Source organism: Squalius cephalus (genome assembly GCF_949319135.1).
Source record: "Squalius cephalus genome assembly, chromosome: 22".
NCBI lineage: Eukaryota > Metazoa > Chordata > Actinopteri > Cypriniformes > Leuciscidae > Squalius > Squalius cephalus.
The window spans coordinates 20,920,637-20,941,701 of NC_137143.1; the positions used below are offsets into that span (position 1 = coordinate 20,920,637).

Here is a 21,065-nt window from a genome sequence, read left to right on the forward strand (position 1 = left end):
CGAGAACACAGACGCAGATGCGCGACCCAGCGCTGAAAGTCTCTCATAATGAGTAGTCCCAGCCGTACTACAGATATCACTGAAGCCATTAAACCCAGCATCCGTAGGCACAGTCTGAACGGGACAATCTTCCCCGTCTGAAAACGGGCGAGACACTGAGTGAATGACGCGATCCTCCTCTCTGTCAGAGTGACTCGATAAGAGAGGGAGTTTATACTGAGTCCTAGATATTCTGTGTGCTGAGCTGGCTCTAAGCTGCTCTTTTCCATGTTTATTCTGAATCCCAAGCTGTCGAGATGCAATAACACCATGTCTGCGTCTTTGATTGCTTGCTCTTTCGACGAGGCGCATATCAGATAATCGTCTATGTACGACAGTATTCTTATCCCCTTGTTTCTCAACGGGAAAAGTGCTGCTTCCACACATTTGCTGAATACTCTTGGTGCTAGAGACAGACCAAAGGGCATTGTCTGAAATTCGTAAGCAGTGCCTCGAAATGCAAACCTGAGATACTTCCTGTGAGACGGGTAAACATCTATGTGAAAATACGCGTCTGACAGATCGATCGTCACAAACCAGTCGTTCTGGCGGATGGATCGACAAAGTGTTTTGTGTGTCAACATTTTGAATGAATATTTCCGTAGGTGTTTGTTTAACACACGGAGATCTAGAATTGGACGCAGAGATGTGCTCCCCTTCTTTGGGATCACAAAGTAACGGGAATAAAAACCCTGACAGCCCACTTCCTTTGGCACCACTCTGATAGCTCGTTTGTCTAAAAGAGTGTCTATCTCGGCCGTCAGGACGCGAGCTGATTCTCCCTCGGCCACTGAGGCTATCATACCATTGAACCTGGGTGGTTTCATGGCAAATTGAAGCCTGTATCCCCGTGAAATCGTGTTTACAACCCACGGATGAGCTGCGCATGCGCGCCAACTGAGTATGCGAGCTGAGAGAGGTCCCCTGTATACTTCCCCAACGCAGGCGCGCTTTGATGACGTCATTACCGTCTCCGCGCTGACCCCTTCTGGAGGCGCGCGCGCTCCCTCCGGCGGAGAGGCTAGGGATACACATGTCAATGTTTGGATTTTTCTGCAATCTATCGCCCTCGGCTGACTGCCTGGCTGCGATAGTGAAACATTTATTGTGTTTAATGAATTTGGGGAGCATATCGCCCTTAGCCTGTGGCCTGGATGCGATAGTGCATTCTTTATTAAACATTCCCCTGAACTGATGGGCGTTTGAAGACCCCGTGTGAGTGCTTGGTGACACTGGAGAACATTTTGAACTTGATAGCTTATAGCTGGAGCCCTTACTGAACTGAGAACAACAGGGCTGGACCCCCTCTTTCTCTTTGCGGGCGGAGAGAGAAATGCAGGGGAACATTCGCGTGTCAGGTCGCACGCTTTTTCTTCCGATCCTCGGGGTGGGGTGGGCGGTTTCTCGCCGCCGCGGCCGCAAATGAATGTTTCCCCCAGGGTCCGGAGCCATCAGATCTCGGACGATGGCCAGATTGCTGTCCGCTGGGAGGCGGTCTCACACTCCTAGCTCCCGTCTGTCTTCCTCTCGCCGCAGCGGCTGCTGCAAAACCTTGCCGTGGTGGCTGAGAGGGTGGTCGCGGTGTTTGCTTGCGTGGTAAACAGAGGTTAAAAGCCTCGTCCTCCTGTTTCCTGAGGGTGCTGGTTTCTCTCATTTTCTCGAGAGCTGGTCCGAAAAGGCCCTTAGTTGGGTCGAACGCAGCGTCCATCACCTCTGCTTTTTGAGCGTCGCTTAATCCAGACAGGTTCAGCCATAACGCTCTCTCACCTGAAACGGCCAAGCCCATAACACGGCCACAGCCCTGAACCGCGCCACGAGAAGAGCGGAGAATTAGGTCGTTTACCACACATATCTCGTCCCAGAGTGCTGGGTTCGGCACTCCCGTATCTAGTTGTCGCCCCATCTCCTCCAAAATCTCTGCCTGGTACGCTGACAGTAAAGTCACCGCGTTCAGCGAGCACACTGACTGCGCCGCATACTTGTACATCCTCTGATAGACGGACGCGGTCAGACGTTCCATCTTGTTCGGCAGCGAAATTTGGGATGAGGCAGAAATAGATCGGCGATTCGGATGGAGGTGATAGGCCACTGAAGACTCTATCGCTGGGGGTCCGGCCAGCCCCAGCTCTCCCATTCCTTGGATCTCAAGTTTAGAGCATCCCTTGGTCGGGAGCTTGCTCTTAAAGGGGCTACCCCAATGGCGGGACATCTCCTTCATGCACGCCGGCACGGCAGGTAGGAGTTGTCTCGTTGTGGTTTGAGCAGGCGGTAGCCTTTTCCCGTCATAAAGGTCCCTCTCTGCACCTTCTGCATCCTGGGCTGCGGGCCACGCTAGACCCAGTTTTGCCGCGGCTCGCTTGCATACCTCGTGCAGGTTACTGTCTGCCTGAGAGCCAGTGTCAGTCGCGCTAGGGGGTCTAGACTGCTGGATCGGGAAGAGAGAGTTGTCTTCCTCCTCCTCGTCGTCCATGTCCAAGTCGAGGAGGTCAGAGTTAGCATCGCCCTCCGCGTCCTCGTCCCCCGGCTCCTCCTCCTCGTGTGCGAGAAGGCCATCGAACAGAGGAGGCATATCCGAGGATTCGGCTTCCATCATATCAGCCCAGCTCGACGTGGTAGCTCGCTGATGATCGTTAGCCTTAGGTTTAGCGATGGCTCCGGCCAGACATGGGTCCTGCTGGCTAGCCACCGCCACTCTCAGCCTTCTCTCCAAAATTTTAACCGGCAAAGACGCACAGTGAACGCACGTTTGCGGGTCCGCAAGCGACGTTTGAGCGTGCTTAGCGCCCATGCACACGATGCACATGGGATGGGGGTCCCTGCCCGAGACGGTTGCTCCACATGAAGATGGACACGGGCGGGGTGCAGGTTCCTTCTTCGACTCATTCCCTTTGGCGGGGGTAATGACTGTCGACATAACGGCTGGAAAGAGAAGGAGTGATTCGAAGACTCGTCACAACACGTAAGTCCGATCGATGGTTTACAGGGTAGTTAGCCCTTTTCGCGGCTCGCCTGACGCGTAAAGCCTACGGTGGTTTGACACCACTGAAAATTCTATCGTCGTGATGACACGCGATATTCCGAACAGAATAGCTCGCCTTGACGCGGACACTATTCGGTGTGACACTCAACACAGTCCCAATCCAATCCACTGATGCCGCGTTCGGTGGCGTAATCCAATGACGGCCCGCCTGTTGAACAGTTAAGCGAAATCAGCGACAAGGTCGGACGTGCTGAGAGAGCTTGTAGTCCCTCACGGGAAGAAAGCGAGAATGACTTCGTAGGGGTTGACCTGAGTATTATAGGTGGGGGCGGAGCCTGATCTCAGGTCGACCTGTCTGTCAAAGACAGACGTGGTGGCATAGGAGCTTCCGTAGTTGGTCACGCCCAAAGCGATTCCCATAGTGAAACACCGAGCGAAGTTAGAAAAAGAACTCAATATATATTTAAATTTTGCATATGGATATTTTAGAAAAGCCATGTCCAGAGATGACATGTAAATCCTCAGATCCATTTTTCTCTAGAAGGTTTTTCCATATCATGTCCAAAACTGTAAAACATTTCATGGTAAAACGTATGGGTGCTTGAGGCAAATTCTGATGCTTTGAATATTGCAAATATAAATGCTAGTTGCTAAGCAACCATGCATCACATCAATCCTATACACAAAATGCAATTAGCCAGTCCCTTCCTGCAGGGAGTTTTTACTATCGTTCAAAATGCCATAAAACTTAATTTTAACTTAATTCATAAAATTTGACTAAACCTCATCATGAATACAGAAGCCTCTTACCAGCAAAGAGAAGAGTAAATGTGATGGTAAGTTGGTAAACGGCATGACCTAAAATGTTCTTCATCATAGTCCTGGAAATGAGTGGTTTGTTCCGGCCGTAAGGTCTTCTCAGTAGGAGCGATTCTGTTGGGGGTTCCGTTGCCAAAGCCAAAGAAGCCAGTGTGTCCATAATCAGATTTACCCACAACATCTGAACGGCTTTAAGTGGAGAGTCCTGCAGACACAACAAACCGAAGTGAGACTTCACAGAAAAGACATTAATACAGTATTGTCATATGTAATGTAGTTAGGCAGGGACACAATAAGACTGTCCGGCTCCAGATTAGCCAAAGCCTGGCACCAGCACTAAATGGCCACAGTATGTTTCAATAAATATAAAATACTTTGACTTTGCTTGAAGAGTTCTGTTATCATGGCTTATTATGATGAATCGTCTCCCTCAATGCCATCCTTAGCCACCAAATACTCTGGTGTTTATTTTCCTGAAACCCAGCAATTTATTTTTAAACTTCTCTAGTGGTTATTTCTCTGAGAACATTTATGCATATTTTTAAGTCCTGATATTTGTATTAAAGAGGACATCTTGTGATTTTTAGACATGCAAGGATAACATTCTCTCCTTTGTTTATTTATTTATTTTAAATGTCTGAATTATATTTTAATTATAACAAATTTTTTATCTCAATCTAAGGAAAACATTTTTTTTTAAATGTATTTACAAGTTATTTACAGATAATTATATGATTTTCATTTATATTTCATTTTATAAATGACCTGATGTGCTCTACAAAATAAGTGTGAAATATCCCTTTTAAATGAATATTTTATTTCCTTCCCTCAAAAATCTGTTTCTATCTAAAAACACAAAATAATGATATAATGGCATATAAAAAGTAAATGCTGGGTCCCAGGAAGTTAAATCAGAGGATGTTAAATGTACCTGTGTGATGCAGGCCCCAGTGAAGGCAACAATCACAGCCACCACATTGACAGTCAGTTGAAACTGCAGAAACTTAGAGATGCTGTCATAGACATTACGCCCCCACATCACAGCTTTGACGATACTGGTGAAGTTGTCATCGGTAAGGATGATGTCAGAGGCCTCCTTTGCAACATCTGTCCCTGCAATTCCCTGTAAGATAAAGAACGAAGCTGTTTTTAGAACGTCTGTGTAAATATCAGAGCAGTCTAATGACTGAAGATGCAGGCTCATTCTCAGGAATGAGATGGATCCCATTAACAGGAAGGTTGAAAAAGGAAGAACCTAACCTAAGAACCTAATATAAATGTAAAACATTATTAAAAGTAAGTTTGCAGGTAGCGACATTTAATAAAGTAATCAAATGTAAAATAACACTGGATAGTCTTCACTGTATAAATTAAGCATAGTATGATCCTTATTAAAGTCTTAAGGCCCTTTCACACCGGATGCGTAACGAAAAAGCGAAACGAAAAAGCGAATAGTTCGTGTGCGAATAGTTCGCATCAAAACCATTCACATCAGCCGCGACGCGAATTTGCGACGTCTGTGAAGTTCAGAGAGCTTCAATATTCCAAAACCTTCGCGCGAATCGCGCGCTCGATGGTGTTTTATGCCCCCAATGGCTCCTTAGAGGCAGCTAACCCTACCCTCAACCTTAAACCTACCCATCCCCTCGCTGCCTGGAAGGCGACGTTGGGGGCATAAAACACCAAAGACCGAATCGCGCCGACAGCTGAGAAAACATGGACACTTCATCATCATCATCATCCAGTCATAGTCATAGCATCCTGTGAAGACGAGCTTTTCATTTTATTTAAAAGACAGAAAAGAAGGTTTGGGGTGCACCCAATCTTACAGAACAGAGAGTCTGAAGGGGAGTATGCTTATGTGCACAGTTTTTTTTTTTTTGCGTCTTCAACTAAACACAGTGCGTTTTGTAATGTAACTACACATTACATGTAACACACGAAGTTAAAAATCATTCGACTAGAAACTGTAGATATCACACAATGAATGTATAGTATACTAAAAGCAGCCCTAAATAGTCTCACTACATTTTGTTACGTGTTCAAAGTAAACACGGTCTCTGTCTCTATCTTTGACGATAATAGTGTTAGCTTTCTATCCCAAATGTTTGGCCTGCTAGCCTACACAGCACAGGACTATACAACGACTAAAACTATCACACAACATACTCACAGTCAAGATAACCGAGTTGGTTGGCAATGCTACGCCACACATTGTCTTTCAAATCGTTGTCCTTGTAGTATGATTGGCTGAAGCCTTTTCTGTCGCCGCAAAAGTAAAAAAAAATCGACATCGAAGCGGAAAAAATAAAAGTCGTTTTTTCGCCGCATCACATTCGCGCTCGGTGTGGAAGCACTCATTACACTAACAGCTGATCAAAAAATAAAACCATCGCGCGAATTATTCGTGCGTCAAAATCGCGTCCAGTGTGAAAGGGCCTTTAAAGTCTGTGTTTTTGTCGTTTAAGCGTGAAAGAGAACTCAACTGTCGTGCTGTCTGAAGCGCATTCTGTGCACATGAGTCCTGTGTATGTGCATGTCAGACAGACAGGAGATTCACAGACAGTGAATCACTACAGTACCAGTTCCAGTACAGATTCAAGTTCTTGTTTTTGAGTCTTATCGCACTTGAATGGTTTATTAGCACTTGAATGAATGATGGCGTGATCATACTGTATACTGTAGCGCAGCCAATGAATGGCAGAACTGATCCTGTGTTAATTATTTAATTAACTGAAAAACAGCCCTAATTTTTATATAATCAAACAAACATAATATGTATTTATTATATTTTTTAGCTCACTCGGTTCCTCTCTGTCCGCACCTGTGCTTGTCATCAGTTGTGACTCTATGCTTGCTCGTCCTTTCCACCAGCATCATCGCCCTCCACACCTTTTTTTTTTTTTTTTTTTTTTTAAAGTAATCAGCTATTGACCTCTTAATTTTTAGACTATTTAATGCCTAAATTTCCTGAATTCCTAATTTGCAAGTTTTATCAACCGTGTACGTGATAATAGGGACTTTAAGCAGCAGGTGCTGACACTAAGGAAACAGCGCTCTACTACGGGAGAGTAGCAGATTTGCCATAGTCGATAATACGTGACAGATTAGATAAGTCCCTAATGCAAGTGCAGGTAGGCAGACACCGTTTGTGTACGTGACCATGCACACTAGCACAAATGCGACCACGTCAAATTTCAAACTCGCACATTCTCAAAAAATGGTTGCAGTCTGGAGCCCTCCCTTACCATAAGATGATTAAAGTTCATTTTAAATATGCAAAAATGTGGAGCAACTGAGTCTAAATGCGGAAGCAACCGGGCGTCAACTTCAAGTCCATTGCACATAGAAGCGCGAATTCAAAGAGAACTTAGAAAAAGTGAGATAATAACGTTGTTTTAAATAATACAATTGTGTTAAATGCCTGACAGTTAAAAGAATTCGGGTCTTCTTGGGTACTTTAGGAAAAAGCACATTTATTTTAAAATTACCCGAGACCACTAACACCAAACCCGACCCGTGTCCGAGTGCTTGAACTTTTGGACCCGAACCCGCTGGAGTCTCAAGTCAGACCTCGGGTTTTTGGATTGAAGTGGACCCGAGTGGACCTCTAGTGCGCACACTAAACTTCCCACACAGTGCTTGAGTAAGTAATTGAGTTTCATTTCACGTCTTCTTGAGTTTGAATATTTAAATAGGCAACTGTCCTGAGCGTCGTTCATGTTCATGTTCTCACAACATTGCACTGATAGAATTCATAAAAGTGTTACCGGTCAACTGGCTCTTGACATCATTTCAAATACTCACCAACACCGCTTTTTACTCGCATTTGATACTTGTCAAGTGTTCATTTTAGGCCCTGGTTTTATATAAAGATATTTCAACTAAATGAAGATTCGGTGAAAAGACTGAAGAGGTATTTATCCAGACTCAAACAGCACAGCAAAATGATGAACCAAATTAAACCATATATTTGAGCTTCAGGGTGTCTATTTCTGAAACAATTAACCATGCCTGCCCTCATCCTAACCTAATGTCCTTTAGTCAGTAGACTGCACAATTGCACCACCTACAGCTTTTGAAACAGACACTTCTTAGACTTCTCAGACTCTCTATATAAGTGTTTGAGTGAGAAGCACAAATTAAAACACTTTTTCCTGAAGCACAAATTCATTTTATCATTGCTTAAGTTGTGGGGTCATCTGAGCAACAAGCAGGGATCAGCCACTTATCAGCATAACGCGATGATGCCCTGAGGCATTCTGGCTTGGTGCAGAGCAAGAGATATTGGGTAAGGATTAGGACGCAACCTCTGTGGTTATTAAAGCAATCTTTGCTACAGTATAACATTGGCTGACAAAACCTCATTGAACAAGCCAGACACTCACCCTGCAACGGACTCACAACAAAAAGACAAATTAGCAACAAGGCAGTCATTTTAGTAGCAAAACGAAGTGGCCTGAACAGACTAGTGAATCAAGAGTATATGCACAATATGCTTGTATTAAACCAGTATCTTTTATGCGGTAACGGTACGATTTGAAAAACACGCAAAACAAAAACAATACATGATTTACCATAGCAAAGCCAACATCTGCCTTTTTAAGGGCAGGACCGTCGTTAGTGCCGTCTCCAGTCACAGCCACCACTTGTCTTGTTTCTCCAACTGTGCTGTCAATGATGCCTAAAAGACAACAACATAGGAACTGCATCAGGGTAAACCAAAATATATGTGACATAGGGCTCATAATAATGGGAGGAAACCCCAACTCCCCTCCAGTGGGTTTTTGTACAACTTATTTAATATTATAATACATTGGTGTATTACAAAACAGTGAGGTTAGCTGTGAAAGTGTGGACTAAAATCTCACCCAACTATTCGTAAAAATCTCACCTTTAACCAGAGTGTGTTTGTCTGTTGGGGAAGAACGAGCAAGAACACGCAGTTTGGGCCAGACCTTGTCAAGACGCTCTTGCTCAACCTAAAGACAAAGGCAACACTAAAAAAAGCACTTTCTATGTCGCTTCAGACATCTGTAGTTAAAGTGCTGCAACATTTTACCTCTCCTTTGTCATTGCGAATCTGCTGGTTGAAGTCTTTGCCCTCCATGCACAGGAAGTCCTCTCCAGGCAACAGGATTCCACATTTGGTGGCAATGGCACGGGCTGTGTTGATGTTGTCTCCAGTGACCATACGGACCGTGATGCCTGCTCGCTGACATTTAGAGATAGCCTCAGGAACCTGCACACCGGAGGAATAGAAGGACCATTATTTGGTTTGGTACAAAGCATGTTGGGCAGCCACTGCCATGTCGTTATCCATTTAGACACTCCAGTGTAGAATTTGGAGATAAATGGATTTCTGGCAAAAACTAATATAAATTAAAATTAAAAAAAAATATCAATGCAAAATATTGGATTATATAACTTAATTTAGAAATGACTCGTCAGGAGTCCAATTTTTTTTCCTAGTTGCTCAATAATTATGAAATCTAGGATAAAAGAATAATAATAATCTGATGGAATATAAAATAATCCAACATATTCTTTGTCAGGGATAGCTGAGCAGGGAAATTCAGGTAGGTGATAGTACAAGAAGGCTTCATGTAGCCACATGTGCTTCGGGCAACCAAAGTTTTAATTCACATCTTAATCACATCTCTAAATTTCTATCATTTTAGCCACTTTCCACCACTTCTTAAAAAAACACAAAAAAACCTATACGATAGTCACCACATTGTTCTTCACTTTGTCTTCACTAGCTGCACAAAAAAAAAAAAAAAAAAAAAAAATTCCCTTCCAGTATGGTCTAATTCATGAATGAAGGAATGAATGACTAGGGTTGGGTATCGAAACCTGGTTTCAAAAGCTCATCTCGGTGCCACTTAAATGCCTCAGCTGACGGTTGAAATATTTGCACTGAAATATCCAATATCCATTGCCCTCTGGTTCTCCGAAATGGAAGTAAGCAGCACCATCATTGCTAATTACCTAATATACCTAATTACCTAATATACGCTAATTACATCATCGCTTTGACACGTACGATCGATCACACTGGTGTGATTAGAACATTCAGATCACGTGATCATCAACTTCTAAATTCAAATTCAAAGTAGTCTAAATACAAAACACAACAAGTTTACATAAATTCACAATAAAATTTAACCCAATAACCCAAATACAATAATTTAACACTAAATAACACTACAGTACTAATAACAGCAAAGTAGTTTGTATTCTTGGTATGCTACAAACCAGCTTTAAATTTCAGCATTTCACATTTTTCAAATTGTTTGCCTTCTCTGGCCAAATACGACACCTCTCCTGACTTATTGTATGTCCTGCACAAGGTGAGCGTTATTTTAGAACGCATCACCTTAAATGCCGTGACGCGAAGCCCCTCGTGGAAGAAGAACGCTGTCATGTTTACAACTGTGACAATGAGCGTTCATCAGGATCAACTGAATGCTGGATTTTCAAAAATACTTGAGGATCGCGGCTCTATTGTTGCAGTAAACTTGCACAATGTTCTTGAATGAATAATTTATTAGATGTACGCCGGTCTGTTATTGTATGGACATCGACTTTACATTTTCACACTAAACATGACGCGGAACAAATAACGAACTGTGATTGGTTGCGTTATGTCAGTCAGTCCTTGGCTGATATTTCTCTTCTTAAATACATGTAACCCCAGATTTGTGGAAATTAGGGGTAAGTGAATGTGTTTTGTCATTTAAGAAACCTTTATAATGATCATGATTCATGTTAGTTGATCTATAACGCACAATGGGCATTAGTAGCCTACGCACCGCAGTTCAGAGAATTGTATCTGCCAGGCTACAACGCTTCAAATTCATCCACTTCTCCCGAAATACATTAAAGTAAGTGGCTGGTGAAGTGTGATCAGTTGTCATTCTATAGAACTATTCGCTGAATCTTTCAGAGTGGAAAATGACCAGCATTTATGGCTATTTTCATGGCAAGATCGATGCATTTTAAAAGAAACAAATAGTGGTAACATACATTAGTAATGAAAATCATCTTGTGTAAACAGTCTGATCATGTATACACTCAAAAAGATAACTTGTAAAAAACATTTTATTTATGATTGGATTGACTTCATATGGCATATTATTAATGTAGCTGTGGCATCTTGCAGTAATAAATTATATTTATGAAATATTTTTATATATTATAAAGGCTTGTCCCCATGGAAAAGAGACCTCCTGCATTTGGGTGTCTTTATGGACTTTATGGCCAAAGGCAAGACAAAATTCTTCCTCGGTGTCATTCCTGGCCTCAGATCAGTGAGAGTCACTGTTTGTCAGTTTGCGGTGCGTGTTAAGTCGTAAGGGTACCAAGACTACTTAAAGCATGAAGGGGCTGGATCTAGAGGTTTTGTGTGCGTGCGTGTGTGTGTGTGTGTGTGTGTGTGTGTGTGTGTGTGTGTGTATGCTGGAGACCTATGTAATTATCCCCACTCAAGTCTTGCAATGAATCACATACCCGTAATTAGAACCAATAAGCTCATTTATTTATAGATAATTAAAAACCTCCCAGTGTTTCCATGGACAGAAATACTGCACAAGTAATGCATGTGAAAAACATGTTGCATGATGCAAAGAAACTAGAGTGTGCATTACTAAAATTTTAGAATTGGCTCTTGTCTTGCCTGTGACAGCAGAAATAAACTAGACAAGCTACAGATTGCTCTGATCATTACTGCAAGAGAGTGATTCTCACTAGGGCAAAAACATTCAAGCCCATCTTTTCATCGCTACATGGCTCTACGATTCCATTTCAAAGCTGTAAATGGGCGAGCGCCACTATCAGACTGCTACCTCAACATAATATTGTCCTCTGCATCAATTCAAGTCATAAGTTACAATCTTTTACTAGCTGTGCATCCCCCCCCCCCCCCCCCCCCCCCCCCCCCCCGAAATACTCATAATGATCCTAAGCCAGCATGCTTAACAGATAAAAATTATTGTACAGCACATATAGAAAGGATGAAAATGTATTCACACTATAGATGGGAACAGAGATTAAATGGATTGTACCACTTAAAAAAGCCTGCAGGAATAAATTTAACCTAAATATCAGTCATGCGTTCTATTATACAATTATATATGCCACCTCATTTGAGAGAAGCCGACGTCAATTCTGCACTGATCCAATATCCATAATCAAAAACAGCACAATCATGTTGCCTGTCGTACTTATTTTAAAGGAATTAGGTCAGTTTGTTGCTCCACCGATGAGGCTATTCCTGTCCACACTTTGACAGTGTTAGACACTCTACAAATAATTCATCATCATCACATGACAAGCACGGTCAATACTTTTTCATTACATGAGATGTGGTGGGTTGCTCCTGTCGAGACAAGCCCCCCCCCTTGTCATGTCTCATTACTAATGGAGGCCTGAAGTATACAAATGTCCAGCCCAGCATTATGGACAAGCACATTGCTATCAGCAAAAAGCAAACTGGATCAATTTTCTCACCTCAGGACGGACAGGGTCTTCAATGCCCACAACACAAATGCAGGTCAGGTCATTCAGAATGTCAGCCTCGTTTTCCCAGTCTGGCTCGGTTGTGAAGTCCCTCATGGCTACGCAAATGGTCCTTAACCCGTCACAGGCCATTGGCTCGATCACTTTCTGCACCATCTCATCCCGATCTTTGGCCTTGAAGACACGTTGCTGTCCTGAAGCATCAAGGATATTGGAACACCTGACAGACAAGAGAAAGGTTCAATAAACACAACAAACAATCATTACAGTTTACTGCAGGAGGAAGATGAAACTATCTTTAAAAAAATAACTCAAAAAGGAAAAAAAACAGAGGAAGAAAGGGAAATAAAGGGGTCATATAAAACAATACAATTTTACTCCTGTCATGACCATTTATAATAAAAAAATGGCCAATTCTTTCACTGCTGTTCCTTTAAGAAATTCCTCTTAAGCCGGGAACACACTACACGACTGTCAGGCAGATTATTAATGTAATTTGGTCAATACGACTGATCATGCTCAAACGGACAGAGTTTGTTCCAATTGCGCTCAGTCTGTTTATAGTCATGTAGTGTGCGGTGTCTAAAGATTCTAGTCTAAAAATTTAAAACCAGCTATTGCCAGTCATCCTCACAAAGATTTTATTAAACATGTTTAATATTAGCGACTGGCGCCGATAACTATGCTGTGGAGATGCATTCCCAGTCAAACATCATTCATCCTTATTTTTGTAATATTGTCAAACATATATTTTTTTATAATATTTAAAGTTTCTTTCTGAATATTTCATTAGTTAACATAGCAAGTTAATTGTTTTTAGGCTATTCATTCAGTTCTGCAAAAATTCTGAATAAGAAGTGATTTCTCTCATTTTAAAAAATAATATTAAGAAGCTATCCTTTTATTTCGACCTGGAGTCTAATAAAAGTTAAACAGAAAAAAATAAATGGTAGCTTATGTAGGCTATATAATTGCACTTGTTTATGAATCACAAACATGACATTTGTAAATAAAATAATTTTAAATATACACACACGTTAATTATATCTAATATATTTAAGGAAATAAGAGGAAATAGTTCCTTGAATATCTCTTCAGCTCTTCTGTCAAATGAAGTCATGCTTTCAGAGATTCCAGTGTTGGCAGTTCCATTAAATAGTATTGGGGGAGTTGTACATTTACTTTAGACTGATAAAAATGAAATGAAAATATACAAATAACCTTCTGTTTCAGAATAAATAAAGCAATATTTTATTCCAACCACTAACTGGTAACTCTGGAATCGGAACGAAAAAATAGCCTAGCGTTTTTGCTCAGAACAAACCAATTCCTTTTTACAGGGTTCATACACCTTTTCCAAATTCAAGGTCAAATTCAAGCACTTTTCAAGTACTTTTAAGGTCCATTTTAAAGCTTTTTCCAGCACTTTACACCACCGTAAATTACCAATACAAAGTCAAATTTATTATTTAGTGTTTTTATCACATTTAAAGAGATAATGCTATAAACAGCCAAAATTTCGTAATTTCAAATTTCAAAATTTCGTAAAATTTCCAAATGTTTCGTAATAGCAGAAGGATCAGATATTAAAGCAAATAACAAGGTTTATTTTTCAAAATGTATCACTGTCTAAGTAGATAATGCCTATGAATAATACTTTTCATTATATTAATATCCAAATATTGCTTCCCAGATAATGTGATTCTCAGGCTGTAAAACTGAAGTCATTTCAAGGGCTGAAAATATGAAGATATAGGATTTGAACAGAAATATTTGACAGGCCTTGGTTTTGGGACACATTTTTGATATAGACCAGGTTTGAACAAAATCTGAGACATTGCAACAACAACCTGTAATTCCATTTTAACCCAGAAGACTAATAAATAGACCTGCCTGATAAATAGCCTATATTAATTGAAAGAAAAAATCATGTATTTTCATTGCCAAGACATATACATTTATCTACTGGAATAGAGCAGTGTGAATATTGCATAAGGCTCAACCTTACAGTAGGCTACTTGTATTGACACACCATCTGACACGATTTCTGTTCAGCAATCAACGATTGTTGTTATGCACTGGGCTAACGTTTGCAGGTTTTAAGTTGCGGGTAGTTAACATTACAGTTACTGTGCTGTAACTTTGGCTATGTTCACTGCATATTCAGGACATTTTGTTGCTGCGTCGACCAAAGCGGAGAGCAGCATTGGCGAGCTCGCGCGCACGCCGATAACAAACTATAACTTTTTAACAAAGTTAAAAAAAAATCGACTTTTACCGCTGCGCTCTGTGACGATTACGGCTACATTTTTATTTCTCCATTTAATAAACAAACTATTCAATCAGATAGGTATTTTTTGTGAAAGAAATACAGTTATACAGTTAGCAATTTCAAGCATTTTATCCAAAATGTAAGCACTTTTCAAACCTTGAAAACACAACATCAAAATTCAAGCATTTTCAAGGATTTCAAGCACCCATACGAACCCTTTTTTAATGCCTGATTTGAGAATAGCAGTCTACATTACTGCTTTATAAAAATATATATATATTTTTTTTACACAGCACTAGAAATGTTTTAATTAATTAAATTAATCAGGAAATGCATAATGAAATGTGTCAATAGGCGATAACGGCAAAAAGAAAACGTGAAAGAGAAACACACACTTAATTAATGTTTCATAAATGAAACCACCTGTGTCATGGTTTTTCCATTTTATTTTTTTTGCACACATTGCACTGCAGATAAGAAGTGGCAGCTGTCTGTTGACATCAATGTTTGTTTCGGTACAAGATCTCGCACAGTTGAGTTCGCCAGAATGTTCCATCATGACTCATCAATCGTTAAGTGTGTTGTGTAGTATAGTGGACTGACTAGGTTTGTGCTTCTCTCTGACTGTCAAAGACTAAAATATGCTCCAGTCGATGGAAACAGTCTTTAACTGTGTCGAGTTTAGTCATAGAATGTCTCAGCTAGTCATTAAGTGTGTCCCCAGCTTTACATGTTTCGGGTTTATGACCCAAGGACTTCAGAAGTAATTTTTGCTGCTTTATTTCAATAAATGGTATTTTTGGACAGAGTTTATCTCAAAAGATCAAGTAAACTTTGATATGACCCCTTTAAGAGTGTAAAGATTAGTTTATTTAGCATACTTGCGCAGGACAATCTCAGAGGCGCCCTTGCTGTACATTCGGAAGCCAGGACCATTGGCATTCTTTAGTACGGTGCTCATACTCTTCCGGGTGGAGTTGAATGTGTAAACCTTATAAAGCTTCTCCTCAGGAATCTCATCTCTAATAGGCTGATAGTCCCTCTTCAAGTTCATCACCAGACCAAGAAGGGAACACTCTGTCTTATTACCCACGTGCCTTGGCAGACCTCCTTCCTTCTCTGGGGGCTATGGGAAAGAAAGATACATTGTGAATAGCAGGCAAGAAAGGTTCAAGAATAGTAATAAATGAATTAGGGATTAAATTAGAATTAGTTCATTCATTCATTCATTATTCATTCATTCATTCATCATCATTCATGTTTTATATGTATTTGCTGACAAAAGCCCCCAAACAAAGATAACTAAAATATATTGTGGCAGACAAGTCTAGCATTGAACAGACATGACAAAAATGGTTGAAGACATAAATCTGTCTAGCCACAATGCATTTCACAATTTGTGTTGTCAATCTGTTTCATTCAGTCATTCAGACCAGTGTTTTTTTAATAATATTTTTACTTTCATTTTACTTTCGTTCTTAATTTAGTAACGTCATGTGCTTTTCTCATTTTAATTTTTTATTTATTTACTTTTTAAAATATTACTAATTACGTTTAATTTAATTATAGTTAATTAATTCCGTGTTTTAGTTTTAGGCACCCTTTCACATAATTTTTTTTTATCTTATATTGATCATTTTATTTCAGCTTTATTCCATTTAACAATTTTTTTTAAATAGTTTTAGTTTATGATACCCTAGTTCAGATAGGATGTGGTGTTGTATCCCATCTGATATTTGCTTTAATTGTTGGTCTATGTACACAAAATGTACCTATATGGACATTGTGTTCCATCTCTTTCCATCTCCATCTTTTTAGCATCTTGCACAATTACAAAGTTAACATGCTTCGAAAAGAATCTCAAGGCCCCTGTGTTAAGTTTTATTCTGTTGTGCTCTGTCTAGCTGTCCTTTAAAGTGCCTTGTGTGAATAGCTCCTTCGTCATTTTGTGCTGTCTGCTCTCGATAAGTGCGTTTTGGCTGGGGCTGACTGTGGACTTTTAATTTGACAACCCTATAATTAATAAACAAACAAAACAACAGATCTCACTCATTCATTATCTCATTTACGTAAGGCTAGTTCTTACCAGGATCTTGGTAGTGTATGCTGAGTTTATGGAGATGCTGTTCACCAGTAGCTCCAGAGTCTGTGGATTTATGGCCTCTGGTTCAGGAACGCTTTTATAATGTGTGTCACCTATGTAAGCCTGCACCACCGTCATGCGATTCATAGTCAGCGTTCCAGTTTTATCAGAGCAGATGGCAGTGGCATTACCCATGGTCTCACAGGCATCCAGGTGCCTCACCAGGTTGTTGTCTTTCATCATTTTCTGTCGAGGAAAGACAGTTAATCTGGTTTTACTAGGGGAGAGGAGTGTGTTCTAGCCCTTGAACATAGATTAGCAAAAATGTAGAGAATCATGCAACATTTACTAACTTATAACCACCTGAAGGTCCTCAAGATGAACAAAATACAGTTTTGTGTTTGTAAACTAACCCAAAGGCTCTCACCTTGACAGAATAAGCCAGGGAGATAGTGACAGCAAGAGGCAGCCCCTCGGGCACGGCCACCACCAGCACAGTCACACCAATAATGAAAAACTTCACAAAATATTGTATGTAGATGGGAGTACACTCTGCTGTCCACTCACGACCCTGGACGCCAAATGTATCAATTACAAAGTACAGGATAAGGATAATGACGGTCACTGCAGACATGATGAGACCTGCCGGAGGAGAGGGAGTTTCAAGACCAATACAGTTAAGGGGAAAGCAGAGCCTTCTAACTTTTGTTCATAACGGCAACAGCTGTGGTCTGATGTAAATGTTATTTGATTGGGTAACTGTAGGAAGTAGGATAATTAGGTGGAACACAGCCCAAAGGGACATGCCTGTTTCCATACTGGGTGACACTGTTTCTTTAAGTAGTCAGTAAAACAAACCTTGGGAAGCAAATTAACTCATTTACTGAAAGGACATCTGAAGAAATATGTATGCTTTGCACAAGCAAACACATGGCTAATTAGTATAAATATTGTGCAAAATTTTGGAAAGTTATATTCATTTCTTTGTGTAAAGATGTTAAAAAATAAAAAACAAGAACAAGAGTGCACCTTTAAACTAAAAACAGGTTGTTTTTTTTTATATACTTTTGTTCACAATTGGGGTTGGCCGATGTAGGTTTGGAAAAAAAAAAAAACAAAAAAAAAAACAAGGGTAAGTGTTCTTTCTTTCAGAGGAAGCACAATTTCAACCAAACAGCCATTACTGCCAAGTACATTAAAAATGTCAATCAATGTCTAATGTCAATCAGCGTTTCAGAGAAAACTAATTAATGTAAAAATTACTCAAACTTACCAACAAAACAGTTTTTGTTATTGAAATTTAAATTAGAGATAAAATATCTGTTTTTACTTTCTTGAAGGATCCCAAAAAGTGTCTGAGATATTTTTTTATTAATTTTATATTGATCAATATGTTGACCAGCCCTACATTAAAACTGTCAACTTGTGCATCAGTATTACACACAAAAAAGTGATATTTAACCATCTAGACCAAAGAGTTAATCAGGCGCCCTTGACTCTCAGTTATGTGTGGCTTCCTAACCTGCTTTTCCAATCTGAACCGCTAGCCTGGTCAGCTTGCCCTGAAGGACTGACTTTTCTTTCTTGGTGACGTTGACCTTCTTTTTCTCCTTTTCTTCCTTTTCCTCCTTCTCCTCTGACTCTGCACCTTCTTCACTCTTCAGAGGTTGGATCTCCAGGGCGATGCCATCCTGGGTCTTAGCTGTGGAGGTTGATTTCAGGAGTGGTTATGGGAACAAGGGAGGAACATGCCAAAAAGGATGGAGATGAGAGGTGGGGAATGGGGAAAATGGGAAGAGGGGAGGAGAGAATGGGCAATTCAGTAACAGCTAGAGGGCATAGAAGTCATACAGTGGGTTCCTAGAGAATTATACAGGTGAATCATATCAGAAGCACTTATTTATTGTTAGTTGACTTTGCTTGAGTGAATCTAGGCTGGTGACTATAAATTCATGGAGCCATTCCCCGGCAGGTTATGATGTGCACAGTAAATCTAAATTGGATTCAAGCAGCACACAAGACATTTTGATAATACCGGACCCTACGTAGTCAATAGCCAATGAGCTTCTCAGTACTGTTATGAAATATAACATAAAAATCATTACATTTGTTATTAGCTGTGTAAACTTTTGTGTAATCTTCAAGTTCAAACCATAATTAAATTTTTTTAAATAAATTATCTTAAACTGGCAAAGAAAATCTCTTTTTTGGATTGGGGGTTTGTTTATATTAGGCTGAAATTAAATTAGCCTTTTATTTCTCTTATGGTTTGTATTAATGTGCCATCATGGCTACTCTGGTAGTCGTATCTGATGACGTTCAATTCACTTTTAAAGCAACTTACTGAAATTGTGCAATATTATAATACCAAATAAATGTATATTAACTAAACAAAACTGGAAAATACGTAAAAAAAAAAAAAAAAAAGTCCTTTCAATAAGGGGAATAATACATTTACAGAAAACCAATATCAAGGCAAAACAGCGGCTAGTTTTAACATTTCTTTTTACATCAGTAACTTTGATCATTTTAATTCAATTACACAACTGGCAAGGATAAAATGGCATATTATATTGCCCAATTATATTACCCACTAAAATAGAAACTTAATGGAGTTGAAGATCAAATTCAGCCAATTTGCCATGGTTAGGCATTGATCCCTCAGCCTGCATTCCCATTAAGTCTTTTTAAAAGATACAGAGAGGTCATTTTCTTTTTGCCGTAAGCCTATGTATCATCTCAAACATGGTGTGCAACAGGCTGAAACTCTGTAATAGTGGAGCTCTGAGGTTGAGTTTGAGAAACAGTCCAAAAGCCTACCTGACCACCAGTCACAACAAACAACTGACCAGAACTGACAGAGCTGACCAGAACGACCACACATGAATCAGGGATTGATGGACGGACTGACTGTCTGACTGACTGACAACACGAACAGCGGCACGCACGACGAACAGGAGAGTGATTTACAAACAACTTAAACAGAAAAACAGTCCAAACAGCCAGAGATACAACCACCACAAGAAACAAGGATCAAGAGGAAGACGAAAAAAGATCAGAAAGATTTTGGTTTATTTTTACGCTCCCAAAAGAGAGAGTGCAGTAAAGAGAAAGAGGGTAAAGGTGAAAGAAAAGTTCAAATTTTGACCAAGAGAAGAGTGTACAAGACAGCATGATGTCCTGAGCCACACCCTAGAAAGAAGCAACAGTGAGAAAAACAAAGAGCTAAAGTAAAGAAACGGACAAAAACAACAATCCACAGCCTGTCCATTTTGTAAGGGTGCAACTCCCACATAAGCCACGCCCCTAAGCATTACATTAACATCATAAACCATCAATGAAGCTAGGATTAAATCTTGCACGGACAAATGTGCATCTCTACAAAAGCTCTTGGCTGCATTTGAATGAATTATAAGGCAATGTAAGACCCTGTCCGTAACCCACTATACTTGTAACATATTTCCAAGTGAAACAGGATATTCAAGAATAAAGAGAATAAAATAAAAAAACAAGGGTTGAACTTAAATTTATCTATCAGGAATTGATTAGATTGTGGAGAGTGGGTGTTTTGTTCAAGATCACAACATGGAGCAAGATTAAATACTCTTAAATAGTTCTTGGCTATCATTTTAAAAACCGAGGAAGACACTAAATACATGTACTCGGAGTTGAACCAATACCAGCTTGTGTTTTTGTGCTTGAGACCAAGGGCAAAAGGAAGGAGATCTGTGCAGACAAACTGAGCAGTTCTGTCTGGAGCAGATGCTCAGTCCCCAAGCGCTACAGGGGGTGGCTGCGGAGGGGTTGTTGGGGTCAGCCAGGGCAAAGTGGGCACACTCTGAAACACAGTACAAATGTTCACAGATGACCCGGACGAGCACACAGTGATAGTTTGTTTCTGAAAAGGAGAGACATCTAAATGTCATTAGTGGAAAACTAGATCTACAAAAAAAAAAAAAAAAAATTAATAATAATAATATATATTTTTTAAGACAATAAACATACATATATATATTTGGGTTGCCGATGTTAACGTGTATACTTAAAATAAACAAAGCTTTTTAAGGTGTTGACTTTATCAAATACAAATTGTACGGTAGAAATTAACAAAGCTCAAAGTTTTATAAAAATATTATCTGAGCAAAAAAACACTGGCAATAACAAGGATAGGTAAGATGGTTATTTAGTCCAGGAAATGACTTCAAGTCTAGTCATGGCAATGACTCTCAACATGAGTTGCGTTTCAAGAACGACATACGTCATTAGAGGTCGACCGATTGATTGGTTTTGACTATAAATTGACACCGGTAACTGATTGCTGGAACACTCGGTTATCTGCAAAAATCCATACC

The 21,065-nt window shown here is 40.1% G+C and overlaps 1 protein-coding gene across 8 annotated transcripts in view; it reads right to left on the reverse strand.

Moving 5' to 3' along the window:
* The window catches only part of atp2b4 (ATPase plasma membrane Ca2+ transporting 4), a 146,673-nt gene that overhangs the window by 22,975 nt on the left and 102,633 nt on the right, over nt 1-21,065 (reverse strand). For all 8 annotated transcript variants that reach the window (XM_079857105.1, XM_079857101.1, XM_079857100.1 and 5 more), the window contains 10 exons: nt 18,236-18,415; nt 17,141-17,355; nt 16,717-16,959; nt 15,512-15,756; nt 12,350-12,578; nt 8,901-9,080; nt 8,733-8,820; nt 8,416-8,522; nt 4,770-4,961; nt 3,830-4,043 (listed from right to left, as the gene is read on the reverse strand). In XM_079857105.1, coding sequence (XP_079713231.1) covers nt 3,830-4,043; nt 4,770-4,961; nt 8,416-8,522; nt 8,733-8,820; nt 8,901-9,080; nt 12,350-12,578; nt 15,512-15,756; nt 16,717-16,959; nt 17,141-17,355; nt 18,236-18,415 — 1,893 coding nt within the window. The remainder of the gene's footprint in view (nt 1-3,829; nt 4,044-4,769; nt 4,962-8,415; nt 8,523-8,732; nt 8,821-8,900; nt 9,081-12,349; nt 12,579-15,511; nt 15,757-16,716; nt 16,960-17,140; nt 17,356-18,235; nt 18,416-21,065) is intronic.